Raw genomic sequence first — 15,713 nt, 5'->3', positions numbered from 1 at the left:
TGCCTCCTGGGGTCCTGTGTGGTCATTGGTGTGGGGCGGTGTGGGCTGAGGGACTGGGGGAGGAGGAGAGTCTGTTAAATTTTGGGGTGGTGGATGCCCGGCTGGCGTGGCTCAGTGGTTGAGCATTGACCTCTGAACCAGGAGGTCACGGTCCGATTCCCGGTCAGGGCACATGCCCAGGTTGCAGGCTCGATCCCCAGTGTGAGGCATGCAGGAGGTAGCCCATCAGTGATTCTCTCTCGTCATTGATACTTCTATCTCTCCCTCTCCCATCCTCTCTGAAATCAATAAAAATATATTTTAGCCGAAACCGGTTTGGCTCAGTGGATAGAGCGTCGGCCTGCGGACTGAAAGGTCCCAGGTTCGATTCCGGTCAAGGGCATGTACCTGGGTTGCGAGCATATCCCCAGTGGGAGATGTGCAGGAGGCAGCTGATCGATGTTTCTCTCTCATCGATGTTTCTAACTCTTTATCTCTCTCCCTTCCTCTCTGTAAAAGATCAATAAAATATATATATATAAAAATATATATATATATTTTAAAAATTTTGGGGGTGGTGCTTGTCACCTGCCAACCAGTTCTACCCACCTCAACCAGGCCTGGGGCTCCTGGGAGGACGAGAGGGAAGGAGGCAGGAGGACCTAGGGCTCAGGGATGGGACAGTCCCACAAGCTGGGACCGTGTCTGAGAAGCAGCCCCTGGGGTCGCCATTGCCTGTGCTGGCCCCTGGGAGGGCCCCGAGGGCTCCCAGGGAGCTGTGCCTATTATAGACGCTCCCGCCTTCGCCTCCGTCTCGGGGAGAGAGGCCGGGCAGGGCTTCCTGAAGGGTGGTCCGGGACATGGATGGGTGAGAGGAGGTGGCAGCGGCACAGCCCGGGAAACCAGACCGGCTCTGCCCAGCTCGGGGGTGTGTGTGGGGCGGGGTGACCGCTGTGTAAGTGAGCGTGGGGGGCTGTTTTGTTTGCTTCGGTGGCTTGGCAGCTGCCGGGCTATTGGGGAATCTCTGTCGGCTGCTGGCGGGGGCTGCCCGGGCCTGCCTGGGAAGTGGAAGCCATCGGCAGCCTGAGACACGACCACATTCCGCCCAACCTGTCTGCTGTGGCGCTGGGACCCAGGCCGGGCCTGGGCAGGGGAGCGCTGTAGGGTGGCTCAGGGTCCATCCCGAAGGGCCATGTCAGGGGAAGGACCTGTGTGGGGGGACTGGCTGGAGGGTCTCAGGAATGCGAAGGTGTGTGCCCTCACCTTACCCTGAGGCCTCTTGGGGTGCAGGAGGGCTAGGGAGGTGGACGGGGGCCTGGCTGTCGGTTCTCCTAGTTCCCTTTTACCACGAGGCGCTCCCCTCAGTGATCATATCCCCATCTGGTAGCTAAGCTCCTCTTTGCCCCCCTGTTAGGGAGTCCCGGGGTTGGGGCAGGTCAGAACACTGGCCAGATGGACTTGTAGCCCCTAGGAGCGCTCCCCTGGGGTCAGTGCTGGGCAGAGTGGCCGGGTCCCTTGGGGAGGGGTCTGGGGCTGTGGGATGAGGGGTGAAACGCTGCCAGCCCAGCTCTGAAGGTGTGGGAGGCAGCGGGACACGATCCCCCTCAAGCCCCGGTTTCCTTAGCTATAAAACGGGGTGGTCACCTGAGACCTGACAGCGTGACTGTGTTGTGTGCTGAGCCTGGTGGTTTAGGTCCAGGTGCCAACTGGAATAGGGGCTCCATCCTCGCTGCCTCCCCAGCCCCCAGTCCTGGGCCGGTGTGTTGAAGGACAGTAACCTCAGGCTGGGGGTGGGGGAGCTGCCGGGTTCCCCAACCTTTCCCCTACCAGGCCCAGGGGCCAGGTGGGCTGGGCTGGGGTGGCAGCCGCCTGGGAGGGCCTGGGACTGTGACGTCCTGCCTCTCCTCTTCCCCGTATTAGGTCATAGGAAAGCCTAGCTCGAGGGCCTGCCTGAATCACAGGTGAAGGGCTTAAGAACAGAGACACGCACACGCATATGCAAACACCCAGCATAGGGGTTCGGAGAAATGAGGCAAAGCCCCGGTGGTGGGAGGGGAGGGGGCCCACAGGCACCTGGGAGCTGGCCGCCCGCCAGCGGTGATGAAAGCCCAGGGGAATGGAAAGAGGAGCAAGCCTATTGTCATCGCAGCCCCCGCCCACCACTCAGCCTGTTATAAAGGAGGCAGGCGAGCCCCAGCCACAAAGGCACCTCAGGTTTCTCTCCTCTCCAGCCCTCTCGCTCTGTGCCTGCCTGCCATCCGCTGCCACCACCATGACCACCACCATCCGCCAGTTCACCTCCTCCAGCTCCATCAAGGGCTCCTCCGGCCTGGGGGGCGGTTCGTCCCGCACCTCCTGCCGGCTGTCTAGCGGCCTGGGTGCCGGCTCCTGCAGGCTGGGGTCCGCCAGTGGTCTGGGCAGCGCCCTGGGCAGTGCCATGGGGAGTGGCAGCTACTCCAGCTGCTACAGCTTCGGCTCTGGCAGTGGCTATGGCAGCAGCTTTGGGGGTGTCGACGGGCTGCTGGCGGGAGGCGAGAAGGCCACCATGCAGAACCTCAACGACCGCCTGGCCTCCTACCTGGACAAGGTGCGCGCCCTGGAGGAGGCCAACACGGAGCTGGAGGTGAAGATCCGGGACTGGTACCAGAAGCAGGCGCCGGGGCCCGCCCGTGACTACAGCCACTACTACCACACCATTGAGGACCTGAAGAACAAGGTGGGCGCTGGGGAGGGCTCGGTGGGGACCATGGCTTCTCCCACATCTCCTGCCCAACCTGGAATCCAGCCTGGGGGCTGTCACAGGGCCTCAGGGGGCCCAGGACAGCTTGGCTCCAGCGTGGCCTCTGGGAGCCCAACTTGGGGCTGCTCTGTGGCTCATGTTATTCGTTTTTGGGGGGCAGCAGGCTGGGCCAGGGGCAAACAGGTCTCAGGGGGCTCCTTCGAGGCTCCATGTCCTCATCACAGAGCTTCTTGCCACCTCATGAGTGATAGGATAAGGCGAATGGACACAGCTGGAGGGCTGGGCGGGCTCATGAGTTTGCTGGGTATGTGGGCACCTCTCTTCTCAGAGCCCTAGGGGGTTTGGGGCAATAGTGGGGTCAGGGGTCTGAGTGAGCATCCCATGGCACCTGCTGGGAGGCGGGGACAGGAGAGAGGGGGCGGGGCCTCAGGAGGCCTCTTGCAAGCCTTATTTGGGGATTTTTTCTGGCTTCCCATCTCTCCTGCTGCTCCCTCAAGAACTGGGCCGAGCAAACCCGGGGAGGGGGGAGCTGCCCACTGGAGCCCTGGGCCAAGGTTTAGCAGGAGTCGAGACTTCTGATTGGAAAATACTCTTTAGTGAGGACTCTTTTAGCCTCCCTTTTGGGGGAGACTCTCAGGGGCACCATGTCCCCAGCTATAAAGTATGGGGGTTGCCCACATCCCCTCTGCTTTCTGGGTTTCTGGGACAGTTTCTGCCCGGAGGCATCCCCCCATCCCACTCCCCTCCCACCTCCGTTCTCGAGCTCCCAGCCTGAGAGCTCCCGGGCTGCCTGCTCTGGGAGTCTGTGTTGAGGAGGTAGGTCCTGGGGGGACAGGAGGCAAGTTTCAACGCATTAGACTCTCGCTGGCATGGATTTTGTCAACAATTACACACAAGAAAGGAGAGAGGCTGGGCGGGAAGGGAGCTTTCCTGAAGAAGCCTGCCTCATCCTGGCCCCCAGCAGGAAGGCCCATCTCAGAACCCTGGTCTGGGCTGAACCACCCACACCCAGTGATCCGACTCTTCCCCCACCTCCCCAGATCCTCACGGCCACCGTGGACAACGCCAGCATCCTGCTGCAGATCGACAATGCCCGCCTGGCTGCTGATGACTTCCGTACCAAGTGAGCCTTCACCCCTGAGCTGGGGAGGCACTGGGGCACCCCTCCCCACCCTGGGACCCCTCGGTTGCTTGTGATACAGGCCAGGAACTGGGGGTGGGGGAGTCTACCTCTTAGTCCAGGATGCAGCAAATTCTGAAGGTCGTAGAGCTGAGGTGATGGACGAGGAGGCAGGAGGGAGAGGTAGGAAGCCAGGCGGGGTAGGGCCTTGCCCTGCCTGTTTCCAGGGCCTCAGGCTGGACTTTGCTTCCACTCCTCGCCACCATCATTCTTCATAAGCCCGTGGAGCCCTGGCGAAAGCAGGGTGCTGGCCAGGACCTGGACCTGCCAGTCCCAGTGTCCACATGGAAGTCTCTGGTTCCCTTTGCAGGTTTGAGACGGAGCAGGCCCTGCGTGTGAGCGTGGAGGCCGACATCAACGGCCTGCGCCGGGTGCTGGACGAGCTGACCCTGGCCAGGGCCGACCTGGAGATGCAGATCGAGAACCTGAAGGAGGAGCTGGCCTACCTGAGGAAGAACCACGAGGAGGTGAGGCGGAGGGGGTGGCAGGGGTTCCAGGGCTGGCCACCTGACAGGGCTGCCCTGTCTGAGGAGCCCTGATCCCGGGGGTCCAGAGCCAGCGTGCAGGCCAGCCTCCTTCCTGCTCCCCTGCATCGGAGGAACCTCCCAGGGGCCCACGAGGCCTCGTCTGCCCTCCCCCACTTTAACCTCCCTCCCAAGGACAGGGTAGAAGGGAAGAGGTCCCCTTGTCCCAGCCCAAACCCTTGAATCTGGGCCCCATGCAGAAGTTTGGAAATTAGAGGGGATATTCTGGGGGCACAGGCCCGAGAATGAGATTTTATCTTTGGGGGGAGACACAGAACCTATCCTCAGGGTGCCCACAGTCTGATGGGGGAGGCAGAACCCATACAGAGCAGGTGAACAAGTCGTTAGGAGGGTCAGAGGGGAGAGGGCAGGCAGAATGAGGGAGAGGTCTGGAGAGCTTGTGTGGGAAGGGCTGGAGTGAGAGGCCAGGGCAGGCCCGGGTGCCCACACCACAGTCCCCATCCTCCACAGGAGATGAACTCCCTGAGAGGCCAGGTGGGTGGCGAGATCAACGTGGAGATGGACGCCGCCCCGGGCGTGGACCTGAGCCGTATCTTGTCTGAGATGCGCGACCAGTACGAGAAGATGGCCGAGAAGAACCGCAAGGACGCCGAGGACTGGTTCTTCAGCAAGGTACCAGAGGCCTCTCCCAGCGATGGGGTGCAGGAACCAAGTCCCCACTGCAAGCCCAGGGCCTGGCATCTTGGGGGGCACCCTCTCCTCAGTGAGCCAAGTGCACCCCAGGAGTTCAGGCTCACCCATGGCATCAACAGGCTGGGAGCTCAGCTAAAGCTAGGATCTGGGGGTGGGCGGGGAGCCCCACTCAGGAACACAGCCAGAGGATAAAGGCCCTGGGACCCTCCATCTCTCCTGCAAGAAGTCAAGAATGGCATCAGAGTCCTGGCTACCGGTCCTTAGCAGGGGAGGGGGAAGGGACCCATTAGGGTTCTCAAGTTTCCTACTCTTGTGCCCTCCACCTATAGGGATTAAAGATAAAACTTAACATATTCCCAAGGTTTCGGGACTTTGGGAAGTGGGAAGCTGATGAGAGACACTCCCTGAATAGTCAGGTTTAGGAAGAGGGCCCAGGGGAGGTCAGGAAGGCGGGAAGGTCAGGGGGTTATGGGGCGTAGGGGGGCCCCATGTGCCTGTCTGGGCACCGAATGGGTCCTGGGCTGAGGATATGCAGGGCGTGGTGGTTGTCTCACTTGGAGAAGGGACCCCAGGCTCACGTGGCACCGTCCTGTGTTCTGTCTGCAGACCGAGGAGCTGAACCGCGAGGTGGCCACCAACACGGAGCTGGTGCAGAGCAGCAAAAGCGAGATCTCCGAGCTCCGGCGCACCATGCAGGCCCTGGAGATCGAGCTGCAGTCCCAGCTCAGCATGGTAGGGGCGCGGCCAGGCCTGGGGTGGGCCCCGGGCCCCGCTGGGGGCACCGACCACCCTCTCTGACCCTGCTCCTCCTGCACCCCTGCAGAAAGCATCCCTGGAAGGCAGCCTGGCAGAGACGGAGAGCCGCTACTGCGTGCAGCTGTCCCAGATCCAGGGGCTGATCGGCAGTGTGGAGGAGCAGCTGGCCCAGCTGCGCTGTGAGATGGAGCAGCAGAACCAGGAGTACAAGATCCTGCTGGACGTGAAGACGCGGCTGGAGCAGGAGATCGCCACCTACCGCCGCCTGCTGGAGGGAGAGGACGCCCAGTGAGTGGGGGCCTGGGGCCAGGGCTGTGGGCCTGGGGCTGGGGGCGGGGCTGGAGATCTCAGACCCACATCTGATCTCCCTTCTCTGTTTTCTTTGCAGCCTGACTCAGTACAAGCCCAAAGAACGTAAGAATCTTGGACCGTGGTCGCTGCGGGCGGGGCAGCACAGGGCAGGCACCCATCTGCACCTTGCTGGGGGAGGGTCCCCCGGAGCTCCAGGAAATGATGGCTGATCCTTAGTGGGGGTGGGAGAAGGGACCCATTAGGGTTCAGGACTGATGCTCAGGGGAATCAGACGGGGAGACACTGCCTGGCCCAATGGGGGCAGGGCAGGGAGATGGTCCTTAATCCTGGAGTCCTAGTGTGATGGGGGAAACCTGGTCCTAGCTCTGAAGGCCGTCCTCTGATGGGGAGGCAGGGACCAGGTCTCATGACTTTTGCTCTGAGACCCTGCAGATGAGCGAGAGCAGACTGAACTCTAGCCTGGAGGGAGAAAGGGGCTTGGTCCTTGTCCTCTGGATCCCAGGGAACATAACCCACTAGCCCCGTGGTCCGCAAACTGCGGCTCAGCAAACCGTGGCTGGTGAGCCACATGCAGCTCTTTGGCCCCTTGAGTGTGGCTCTTCCACAAAATACCAACTTCTGCGCATGGGCCACAAAGTTTCAATCGCACTGTACATGCGCGCCCGCATGTGGTATTTTGTGGAAGAGCCACACTCAAGGGGCCAAAGAGCCGCATGTGGCTCGTGAGCCGCGGTTTGCCGACCACAGCCCTAGCCTGATGGAGGCGATGGGGACCAGGTGCAGGCCTTGGAGAGCCCCGCCCAGGCTGATGGGGGAGACAGGAGCACAGTCCATGCCCCTAAGACTGCAGAGAAATGGAGTAGACCCATGTTGTGGGCACCCCGTCTGCGAGGTGCTGCTCTTGCAGAAGGACACGTGGGTCAGAATCACCCCACCCACCTGGGGGGCTGGGGCACCAGCAGCGGGACAAGCTGGAAGGGAGGGAGCCGTGAGGGCAGAGGGACAGTGTGGATGTGATGCCGAGGAGCCAGCAGAGGCGTGGACACCGTGGCTGTGGGGGAAAGAGCGGGCTCCTCTCAGGGGTGGGGTGAGCCAGGCTCTCTGGGCCCCTGCCCCCCTCTGAGTGTCTGTCTCCCGCAGCCGTGACCACCCGTCAGGTGCGCACCATTGTGGAAGAGGTGCAGGACGGCAAGGTCATTTCCTCCCGCGAGCAGATCCACCAGACCACCCGCTGAGGACCCTGCTCACCTGCCCCGCCCCCCCAGGCCCTTATCAGCCCTGCAGCCTCGACCTCCCCAGCCTGAGCCCCGTGGCTCCCGTCCCTTTCCCATACCCCCTGCCTGACCAATAAAGCTTGCTGACTCAGACGTGGAATGCCCCCTGATTGTGGCCACTGAGTGGGCCCCCGTGAGGGAGGGGTGAACGGAAGCGGGGCCGGGGGATGGGACAGGGAGGAGTCCGCAGAAGCCCACTGTTGCTGACTTAGAGTCTCGGACCAGAGTAAGGAGTAGGTCTGGGCAGAGTTTGTGTGTGGTGGTCCCAGGGAAGGTGGTGCAGGCCGGGCCAGACCAGGGTGCGGCCAGTGTATGGGGGGTCTTAGGTGGCCTCTTCGTGTCCTCTAAGTGGGTCTGTGGCCTCGGGCAGTCGCTTCCGCTTGCTGAGCCTCATTCTCTCATCCATAAATGGGTGAGCAGATTTCAGGTGTGGGAGCCAGAGGCCCACGGGATGTTGCATTCAATTGCTTCTTGAGGTCCCTCCTCCGAGAGGGGGCAGGGGTGGGCCAGGACAGGAGTCTGGGTTCTCTTGGGAGAGGCACTGGGGAGGGGAGATGGTTAGGGCCCCCATTGCCCAAGAGAAAGGGGGAATCTCTCAGGAATGTTTCCTTAAATGGTCAGCTGCCGCTCGGGATGGGGTGCTGGGGCGTAGGTGTCCTGGGGAGCAGCACCACCCTCCCTGGCAGCCTGCGGGTGGGGTGGTGGGAAATGCATCCTGGGGAGGGGCCAGGGCACCCCCGCCCCCCGCGCGCAGCCACGCCCAGGGCCCTGTGGGCCCCGCCCCTTTCAGGGGAGGAGCCGCTGGGGAGGAGCCTGACACCGGGAAGTCTGCCTTTGAGTGAATCCGGAAACCATGGGGTGGGGTGAGCCTACTTTCCTGGTTTTCCTGGAGAAGTGGGAGTGGGTGGAAGGGGTGAGTGAGAGGAGGGGTGCCCCCACCCCACCCCGATTCACCGACAGGCCTGGGGCTGTCTGCTGCTGCACAATGAGACCTGGGTGTCCCAACCCCCGCTGCGTCCTGGTGCCTGGAGGCGGGGGGCGGGGCTTGGGCGGGGAGGGGGCAGGAGCGGGTGGGGCAGTGGCTATCTTTCTGTCTAGCTAGGAAGTGGGCAGCTGGGGCGGGGCTTTGGGGCAGGTCCCAGGCCCGCGCTGGACCGCAGAAGCCACAGGAAGCTTGGAGTGAGATGAGCCCCAGCTAACGGCCCTTCTGGCCCTGATACCGGGGAGGACAAAGCCGGCGAGCCCCTTCCCATGGCTGCGGCCCGGACCCCCTGCCTGCAGAGGCCACTGCAGCGCCGCATGCGGGCTGGGCCTGCAGGTGTTGCTCTGTCAGCAGCTGGCGCCTCTCCGCTGCCTGAGCAGCAGCCAGGACAAGGGTGCAGGCCAGGCAGGTGGCATCGTATCCTCAGGCCCCCCGCCGCACATCCGGCCACAACCTGCAGAACCAGCCCCGGGCCAAGGATGGCTCCTCCTGAGGGTGATCTCATTTATTTGAACAACCTTCCTAGGAAGCAGGAAGGCTCTGGGAAGAGGCGCCTCATTGTGTGAACGGGGACACTGAGGCTCTGAGGAACAGTGACTCAGCCCTTGCTTGGAGCCCGGCACGTCAGGGATGGAGCAAGGTGCTGCCGGGAGACTACGCTGTGCTGGGAACAGGCACCCGGAGCCCCACCTCCTGCCCCACCTCCGGCCCAGCCTCAGGCTGGGAGGCAGCGGTTCTCTCTCCACAGACGGGGCCTCCTCCTACGCTGCAGGGGCTGCGGAGGGGTCAGAGTGTGGGGCTGGCCAGGGCTTCTCGTCTTGCTCTTTTCTTTTCTTTTTATTGTTGCCCCTCTGCTGGGGAAGAAGACCCTGCCCCCAAAGTGAGGGGGCGGGTGGCTCCGGAGGCCATAACACGGGGGCAGCCTGATGTGCTGAGAGCTGAGTTAGGAGAGGCAGTGGCTGCCCTGCTGGGGTTGGGGTTCGCGGGAGATAGTCCTGGGCCCAGCAAGGGGATGCCCACTCTCTCCGGAAGTGCTCAGCCCAGGCCTGGGCAGGGGGGGGCCACAGGGCACAGACGAGGTTCAGGGGACTATGGCCTCTTGGGGGTGGCGTGGGAAACTTCGGTGGCTTTTTCCGGGCACCCCAAGCTGACCCAGTGGCTGGGGACATTGCCTGTGGCTGGGCTGGGAGGCCCAGCTGTGGGTTCTATATAGAGTCTCATGGTTCATCTGTACCCACCCACTCACGGCACAAAATGTTTTGCCCCAAATGGTTAACCGGTCGGTAACTGCCCTCAGCGTGCCTCACCCGCTCTCATAGGATGGACACACACCCACCTGATTCCCAGGCTCAGTCCCCATGGGTAGCCAGCCCCTGAGACTGCCTCCACCACGCCCCCGCCCTGGGAGGGGGGTCACAGGCAGTACACTGCCCACGATACTGCCCCGCCCTGCGCCTGGGTCTGCATGGGGACCAGGGGAAGCAAGAGACACCGGCCCTGGCCTGCAGGGACCCTAGCCTAGGAGGGTGAGCACGGCACAGTGGTGGGCTGACAATACGCCCTTCGCCCTTATGCAGTGTGGGCCTCCTGTGCCACCCATGCTGTGGGTGGCTGAGGAGAACAGTGGGACCAGAGCCAGGACAGTTCTCCCACCAGGCACTGGGCTCAGGCTGTAGCCAGCATTGACCCAGCCATGGGCATCCCTGAGGGTTGTGTAGACCATTGTGAGGGGCTGTGACAGCCCCTGCCCTTAGAAGGGGGCATCAAACATGGGCAAATTGGCATTCAGATTCACCCAGATCCTGGGACCAGTCATGGGGCCAGCGCCTGAGTCAGGGACATTTGTTCACCCCCAGAGAGCCTGCCACACCCCCTGTAAGCCCCTCACCCTATCACAGCTGAGCACACTGTACTGGGATTGTCTGCCCCCAGTCCTTCCAAATGATATGCCCTCAGGGTTTCTCTTCTTGTTGTTTTTTTGTTGTTGCTCATTTGTTTGTTTTTCCATATCAATGCACATAGTAGGCGCTTTATAAATATCTGTGAATAAATGCAATATGGCCACCAGTCTGTGCTAGGTGCTTTATTTATTTCGCCTCTAACATGTCTGTGAAGTAGTGCTGATCTTCCCATTTCCCAGAGAAGAAAACTGAGGCCCAGAGAAGCACAAAGACTTGTCCAGTATCTGGTCCCTGCTTGCCTGGCTCCAGACTGCTCTGTCCTGGCTCATCCAGCCTCTTCTCTCTTCATCCTCCCCCGGAGCCCATGGATCTGGCTACCACCAGGAGCTGAGGGCCCTGCAGCCCCCTCTTCTCTTCCCTCAGTCTCCCTGGGGCCTCCTTCCCCTGCCGTCTCTCCCCCAGGCCTGGCTGGTTACCAGAAAGAAAACAGTCCTAGCACCTGCCTTGTCCTGCTGATGCTGATGCAGTGGGCTGATGCTGTGCAGTGGGCTGATGTTGATCCAGTGGGCTGATGCTGTGCAGTGGGCTGAATTTGATCCAGTGGGCTGAATTTGATCCAGTGGGCTGATGCTGGTGCAGTGGGCTGATGCTGATGCAGTAGGCAGATGCTGGTGCAGTGGGCTGAATTTGATGCAGTGTGCTGATGCTGGTGCAGTAGGCAGATGTTGATCCAGTGGGCTGATGCTGGTGCAGTGGGCTGATGCTGATGCAGTAGGCAGATGCTGGTGCAGTGGGCTGAATTTGATCCAGTAGGCAGATGCTGGTGCAGTGGGCTGAATTTGATGCAGTGTGCTGATGCTGGTGCAGTGGGCTGATGCTGGTGCAGTAGGCAGATGCTGGTGCAGTGGGCTGAATTTGATGCAGTGTGCTGATGCTGGTGCAGTGGGCTGATGCTGGTGCAGTAGGCAGATGTTGATCCAGTGGGCTGAATTTGATCCAGTGGGCTGATGCTGGTGCAGTAGGCAGATGCTGGTGCAGTGTGCTGAATTTGATGCAGTGTGCTGATGCTGGTGCAGTGGGCTGATGCTGGTGCAGTGGGTTGTTGATGTTGATGCAGTGTGCTGATGTTGATGCAGTGGGCTGATGCTGGTGCAGTAGGCAGATGCTGGTGCAGTGGGCTGAATTTGATGCAGTGTGCTGATGCTGGTGCAGTGGGCTGATGCTGGTGCAGTAGGCAGATGCTGGTGCAGTGGGCTGAATTTGATGCAGTGTGCTGATGCTGGTGCAGTGGGCTGATGCTGGTGCAGTAGGCAGATGTTGATCCAGTGGGCTGAATTTGATCCAGTGGGCTGATGCTGGTGCAGTAGGCAGATGCTGGTGCAGTGTGCTGAATTTGATGCAGTGTGCTGATGCTGGTGCAGTGGGTTGTTGATGTTGATGCAGTGTGCTGATGTTGATGCAGTGGGCTGATGCTGGTGCAGTAGGCAGATGCTGGTGCAGTAGGCAGATGTTGATCCAGTGGGCTGAATTTGATCCAGTGGGCTGATGCTGGTGCAGTAGGCAGATGCTGGTGCAGTGGGCTGAATTTGATGCAGTGTGCTGATGCTGGTGCAGTGGGCTGATGCTGATGCAGAGGGCTGATGCTGATGCAGTGGGTTGTTGATGTTGATGCAGTGTGCTGATGCTGGTGCAGTGGGCTGATGCTGTGCAGTGTGCTGGAGCAGGGCCCAGGGATCTGGATAGGATGCTGATGATCAGTCAGGTTTGTGAATCTGGCAAGTGGAGGCGTGGCATTGGCCAATAATATTTCCTGGCCAACTCTGGAACGAGATGACCTCATACCTGAGATGGGACGGCCCCAGGAGAGAGGAATGAGGCGAACCCACCACCTGGAGGTGCTCTGTGCCCACCTGGCCTGGTGATTCTGGCGTTTGGCAACCTTGGGGCAGGTGTAATGGAGGAAATGCTCCTCACTCCTTCTCTGCCAACTCAGACGTCTGAGGCCCAGCTGGAGCCACCGCGGGTTCAGCCACCTTCCCACGAGGATCTCAGAGGCAGCCCCTCCTTTACCGCTGGGCTGAGAGCTGGTAACACTCATGCAGCTGCATCCTGAGGGCAGAGCATCTCAGGGTTTCCTGCACTCAGTGCTATTCCCACCTCAGTGAGCTCCCCCAGGTCAAATCATAAGGTGCAAGGTCAGAGACTATGTCACATCTCCCCCACCCCCTGCACCCCCAATGCTGGGCGTGTGGTGGGTGCTTGGTCTGTGGTGTGACTGAGTGGTTTGATGGGTTGGTCAGCAACTTTATTCCTGCAGCTTCTCAGCCCAGGCAGCTCCCTGGACCTTCAGCGCTGGGCCTGTGTGCACCCCTCCCTGAACCTGCAGGGATGGGGGAGGGGAGGTGATCCAATTAGAAAGGAGGCAGAGGCTGTGCTGGGGACCGAGAGGGAAAGCTCCCAGAGCCGGGTTCGAGTCCCAGCTCTTTGGCCTCCATGCTGTGTAACCTGGGAAAAGTATGTCACTCTCTTTGGTGGGAGCTTGGTGGCCTTTGGTGACCTCAAAGGTCATTTCCAGTTCTGAGGGTGATGAGTCTGTAGTCGGCCCTGACCTCCAGGCCCACCCTGACACCTGGGATGGTAGGATTTTTTTTGTCCAAAATTCCAAGGCCCCTTTACCCATTTGTGGAGTGTGGGGAGGGAGGGAGCATCTCCCAGGCTTAGTCCTAAAGGCGTGTGCTGGGCCCCAGGTCTGCTAATACCACTGGGCCCTGTGCCCACAAGCCAATGACTGATGGAGTGCCATGCTGCAATGGCAAAGCCTGGCTCTGCTGAGGCAGAGAGTTTCAAGGTGGTATCGCCCAGCAGAGCTCAGGCTGAGGCAGGCCCTCTCTGCTCCTCACCTTGACAGAGGCACTTCCGAGCAAGGGCAGTGGCCAGCTCTGTGGGTCACCCCTCAGACCACCCCGAGGAGGACTCTGACTTTGGGTCTAGACCAGGGGTGGGCAAACTTTTTGACTCAAGGGCCACAATGGGTTCTTAAACTGGACCGGAGGGCCGGAACAAAAGCATGGATGGAGTGTTTGTGTGAACTAATATAAATTCAAAGTAAACATCATTACATAAAAGGGTACGGTCTTTTTTTTTTTTTTTTTTAGTTTTATTCATTTCAAACATGCTGGATCTGGCCCGCGGGCCGTAGTTTGCCCACGGCTGGTCTAGACCCTCCCAATCCTGCCTCCAGCCCTTGGACCAAGGTCATGCCCACTGTGGGCAGAGGTCCTTCCAGGGAGGAGGCTGAGCCTAGACACACCTTGGTCCCTGCCTCCTAGACACTGTGGGAGAGTGAGGATGTTAGGGGCAGACATAGAACAGTGGGTCCTCGCGATAGCTGTAAGACACATTAATCATGCTGTTATTCGCGATTGTTCTGTTCTGATTAGAGAAAGCACATTCTGACCTGGCTGAGAGTTGTATGCCCCGGGACATGGGAGTCAACCTCGGAATGCGTCCATTCCTCTCTTCCAGAGCTGCCTATCATCATGGGAAGTTTAACAAGCCTGTTGCCAAAACAATCTCATCCCAGAGGTGCCTTCCCTTGGCGACCACCAGCCTGCATTGCCTGTAACCTGTGACCGTTATACTATACCTGCTTCCCCATGCCTGCCATTCCTACTTTCCCAGGTAATCTTGGTCCTTCTTCCCAATGTAAGCATATGGAGGGGTGCAGAGCAGATTTTCATGGATGGCCTGCTGCTCTCCCACACTGCCGGCAGTATTGGAATAAACACTCATACATGATTCAACCCTGTGCCTGCTCCATTGGCTCGAGTAGTGACAGGCAGCCCGGACCCGTTTCTTGTCCGGTTTCAGAGATGGCCTGAGCTCGGTTCTAGTCCCAGGCTAGTGACTTTAGGGGAATTGCCCCCTCTCTGGGTTTCCCTCTACTTCACAGGATGAGTTCAAGACAGAGATGTATGTTGGGGATGCATAGAGAGAGTGGCGCAGGATGGTGGAAAGGGCTCAAGCTGGACAAATGGACAGACGGGGGTTCCAACCTCCGCTCCCCATTGACTAGGGTCTTGGGGGGCCCCCTTATCCTCCCAGCTCCCTGTCTGTGAACTAGTGGCAGGAACAGGCCCCCCAGGGAACGTGTGGCACATGTAGGGCACACTACACGACACCCGAGCGTGGCAGGTGACCAGAGAGCCACCTCCCCGCCTCTCTCAACGGAGTGAGAGAGCCCAGCCAGGAACCTGTGGACACTTGAGAGAAAACTGCTGGGAACTGAGCCCTGGACACAGTGTGGGGACTCGAAAGCCCATGGTGTGGTCAGGGGTCACTCATGGCACTGGTAGCAGGACAGGGCCCCCCTCCCATCACTGTGTATAGTGGGTCCCAGTGATTAGGTGGAGCAATGTATTCGAGGTGGGTTGCTCAGGAGTACGGAGAGGGGGGCAGGGGTGTGGGAGGGAGGTGCCGGGAAGAGGTGGGCTTGAGGGGATAGGTGAGGGGCATCTGTGCTGGAAAAAAGGGTGGGGGAGCTGAAGGAGCTGGCGAGGGTCAGAGCTGGCCATCGGGGAGGGGCCCGAGGGGTCCTTCATGCGTGTTCCTCTGTGGCTGGTGGTGTGTCCTCCTCTTTCACAGATAGAAACCCCTGGGGCTCAGAGGGGCTAAAGGACCGCCTATGCCATGCAGCTTATAAGGGGCAGAGCCAGGGTTGAAGCTGCCACCTGGCCAGCCCCACAGGGCGGGCTGGTGCCATGGTGCACACCACTTCTGGGGGTCCTAGGGGCTCAAAGGCAGCCTCCGAGAGAGAGAGAGAGAGAGAGAGAGAGAGAGAGAGAGAGAGAGAGAGAGAGAATCTGTGGAACTGGAAGGGACTCCAAGACCACCCGGCCCAGCCTGGTCACTTTGCTGAGGGGAAACAGGCCCAGAGAGGGCAGGTGAGGGGTCTCAGGTCACACAGTGAGCGAGGCAGAGCCAGGCCAGGAACGAGCTCTCCTGCCAAGAGCCACGCGTGTAGATCCCCACGGCTGCATCCCAAGGGGGCCCTGGGACGGCATGGCTGAGGCTGTCCCCGTGGGGCAGGGAGTCTTCAACAGGCTGACTCACCGCCCGGGGACGCAGCCGACACAAAGCCACCTGGGCCAAGGCCCTGCTGTCCCCTCGGGCTCCGGGAACAGGAGCCGATTCCTGCCGCCCAGCCTGAGTCACCACCGACCGGCTTTTGTGTGTGTTTTCTCTCGGCCCCACACCCCCAAAGCTGGGTGGGAACCCGAGCAGCACAGCAAAGTGAGTCGACCCCGGGCTGAGTAATCCGGAGTGGGGAGTTGGACGGGACCTGGAGTGATGAAATCCGAGGGGAACCCGGAGTCAGCAGTTGGGAGGGCCCCGCCTCCCCAGGGACATAT

At 60.5% G+C, this 15,713-nt stretch overlaps 1 protein-coding gene across 1 annotated transcript; it reads left to right on the top strand.

The window, feature by feature from the left end:
• The first annotated feature begins 2,168 nt into the window (after positions 1–2,168).
• Positions 2,169–7,512, top strand: KRT17 (keratin 17). Its single transcript, XM_059671008.1, has 8 exons — positions 2,169–2,695; positions 3,760–3,842; positions 4,210–4,366; positions 4,895–5,056; positions 5,684–5,809; positions 5,901–6,121; positions 6,222–6,247; positions 7,286–7,512. Exons 1-8 carry the CDS (start codon positions 2,252–2,254, stop codon positions 7,378–7,380), a joined length of 1,314 nt encoding a protein of 437 aa, XP_059526991.1. The 5' UTR covers positions 2,169–2,251; the 3' UTR covers positions 7,381–7,512.
• The last annotated feature ends 8,201 nt before the right edge of the window (positions 7,513–15,713 follow it).

Source organism: Myotis daubentonii, chromosome 16, assembly GCF_963259705.1.
Source record: "Myotis daubentonii chromosome 16, mMyoDau2.1, whole genome shotgun sequence".
In the NCBI taxonomy this organism is placed as follows: Eukaryota; Metazoa; Chordata; class Mammalia; order Chiroptera; family Vespertilionidae; genus Myotis; species Myotis daubentonii.
This window is presented reverse-complemented; position numbering and strand designations above follow the sequence as displayed.

Bases quoted from the DNA above. Each gene is read 5' to 3' on its own strand.
- KRT17 (XM_059671008.1), top strand. From the start codon at position 2,252: ATGACCACCACCATCCGCCAGTTCACCTCCTCCAGCTCCATCAAGGGC. The intron at 3,843-4,209 runs GTGAGCCTTCAC...TTCCCTTTGCAG, and splicing joins GCTGATGACTTCCGTACCAA to GTTTGAGACGGAGCAGGCCC. The intron at 5,810-5,900 runs GTAGGGGCGCGG...GCACCCCTGCAG, and splicing joins TGCAGTCCCAGCTCAGCATG to AAAGCATCCCTGGAAGGCAG.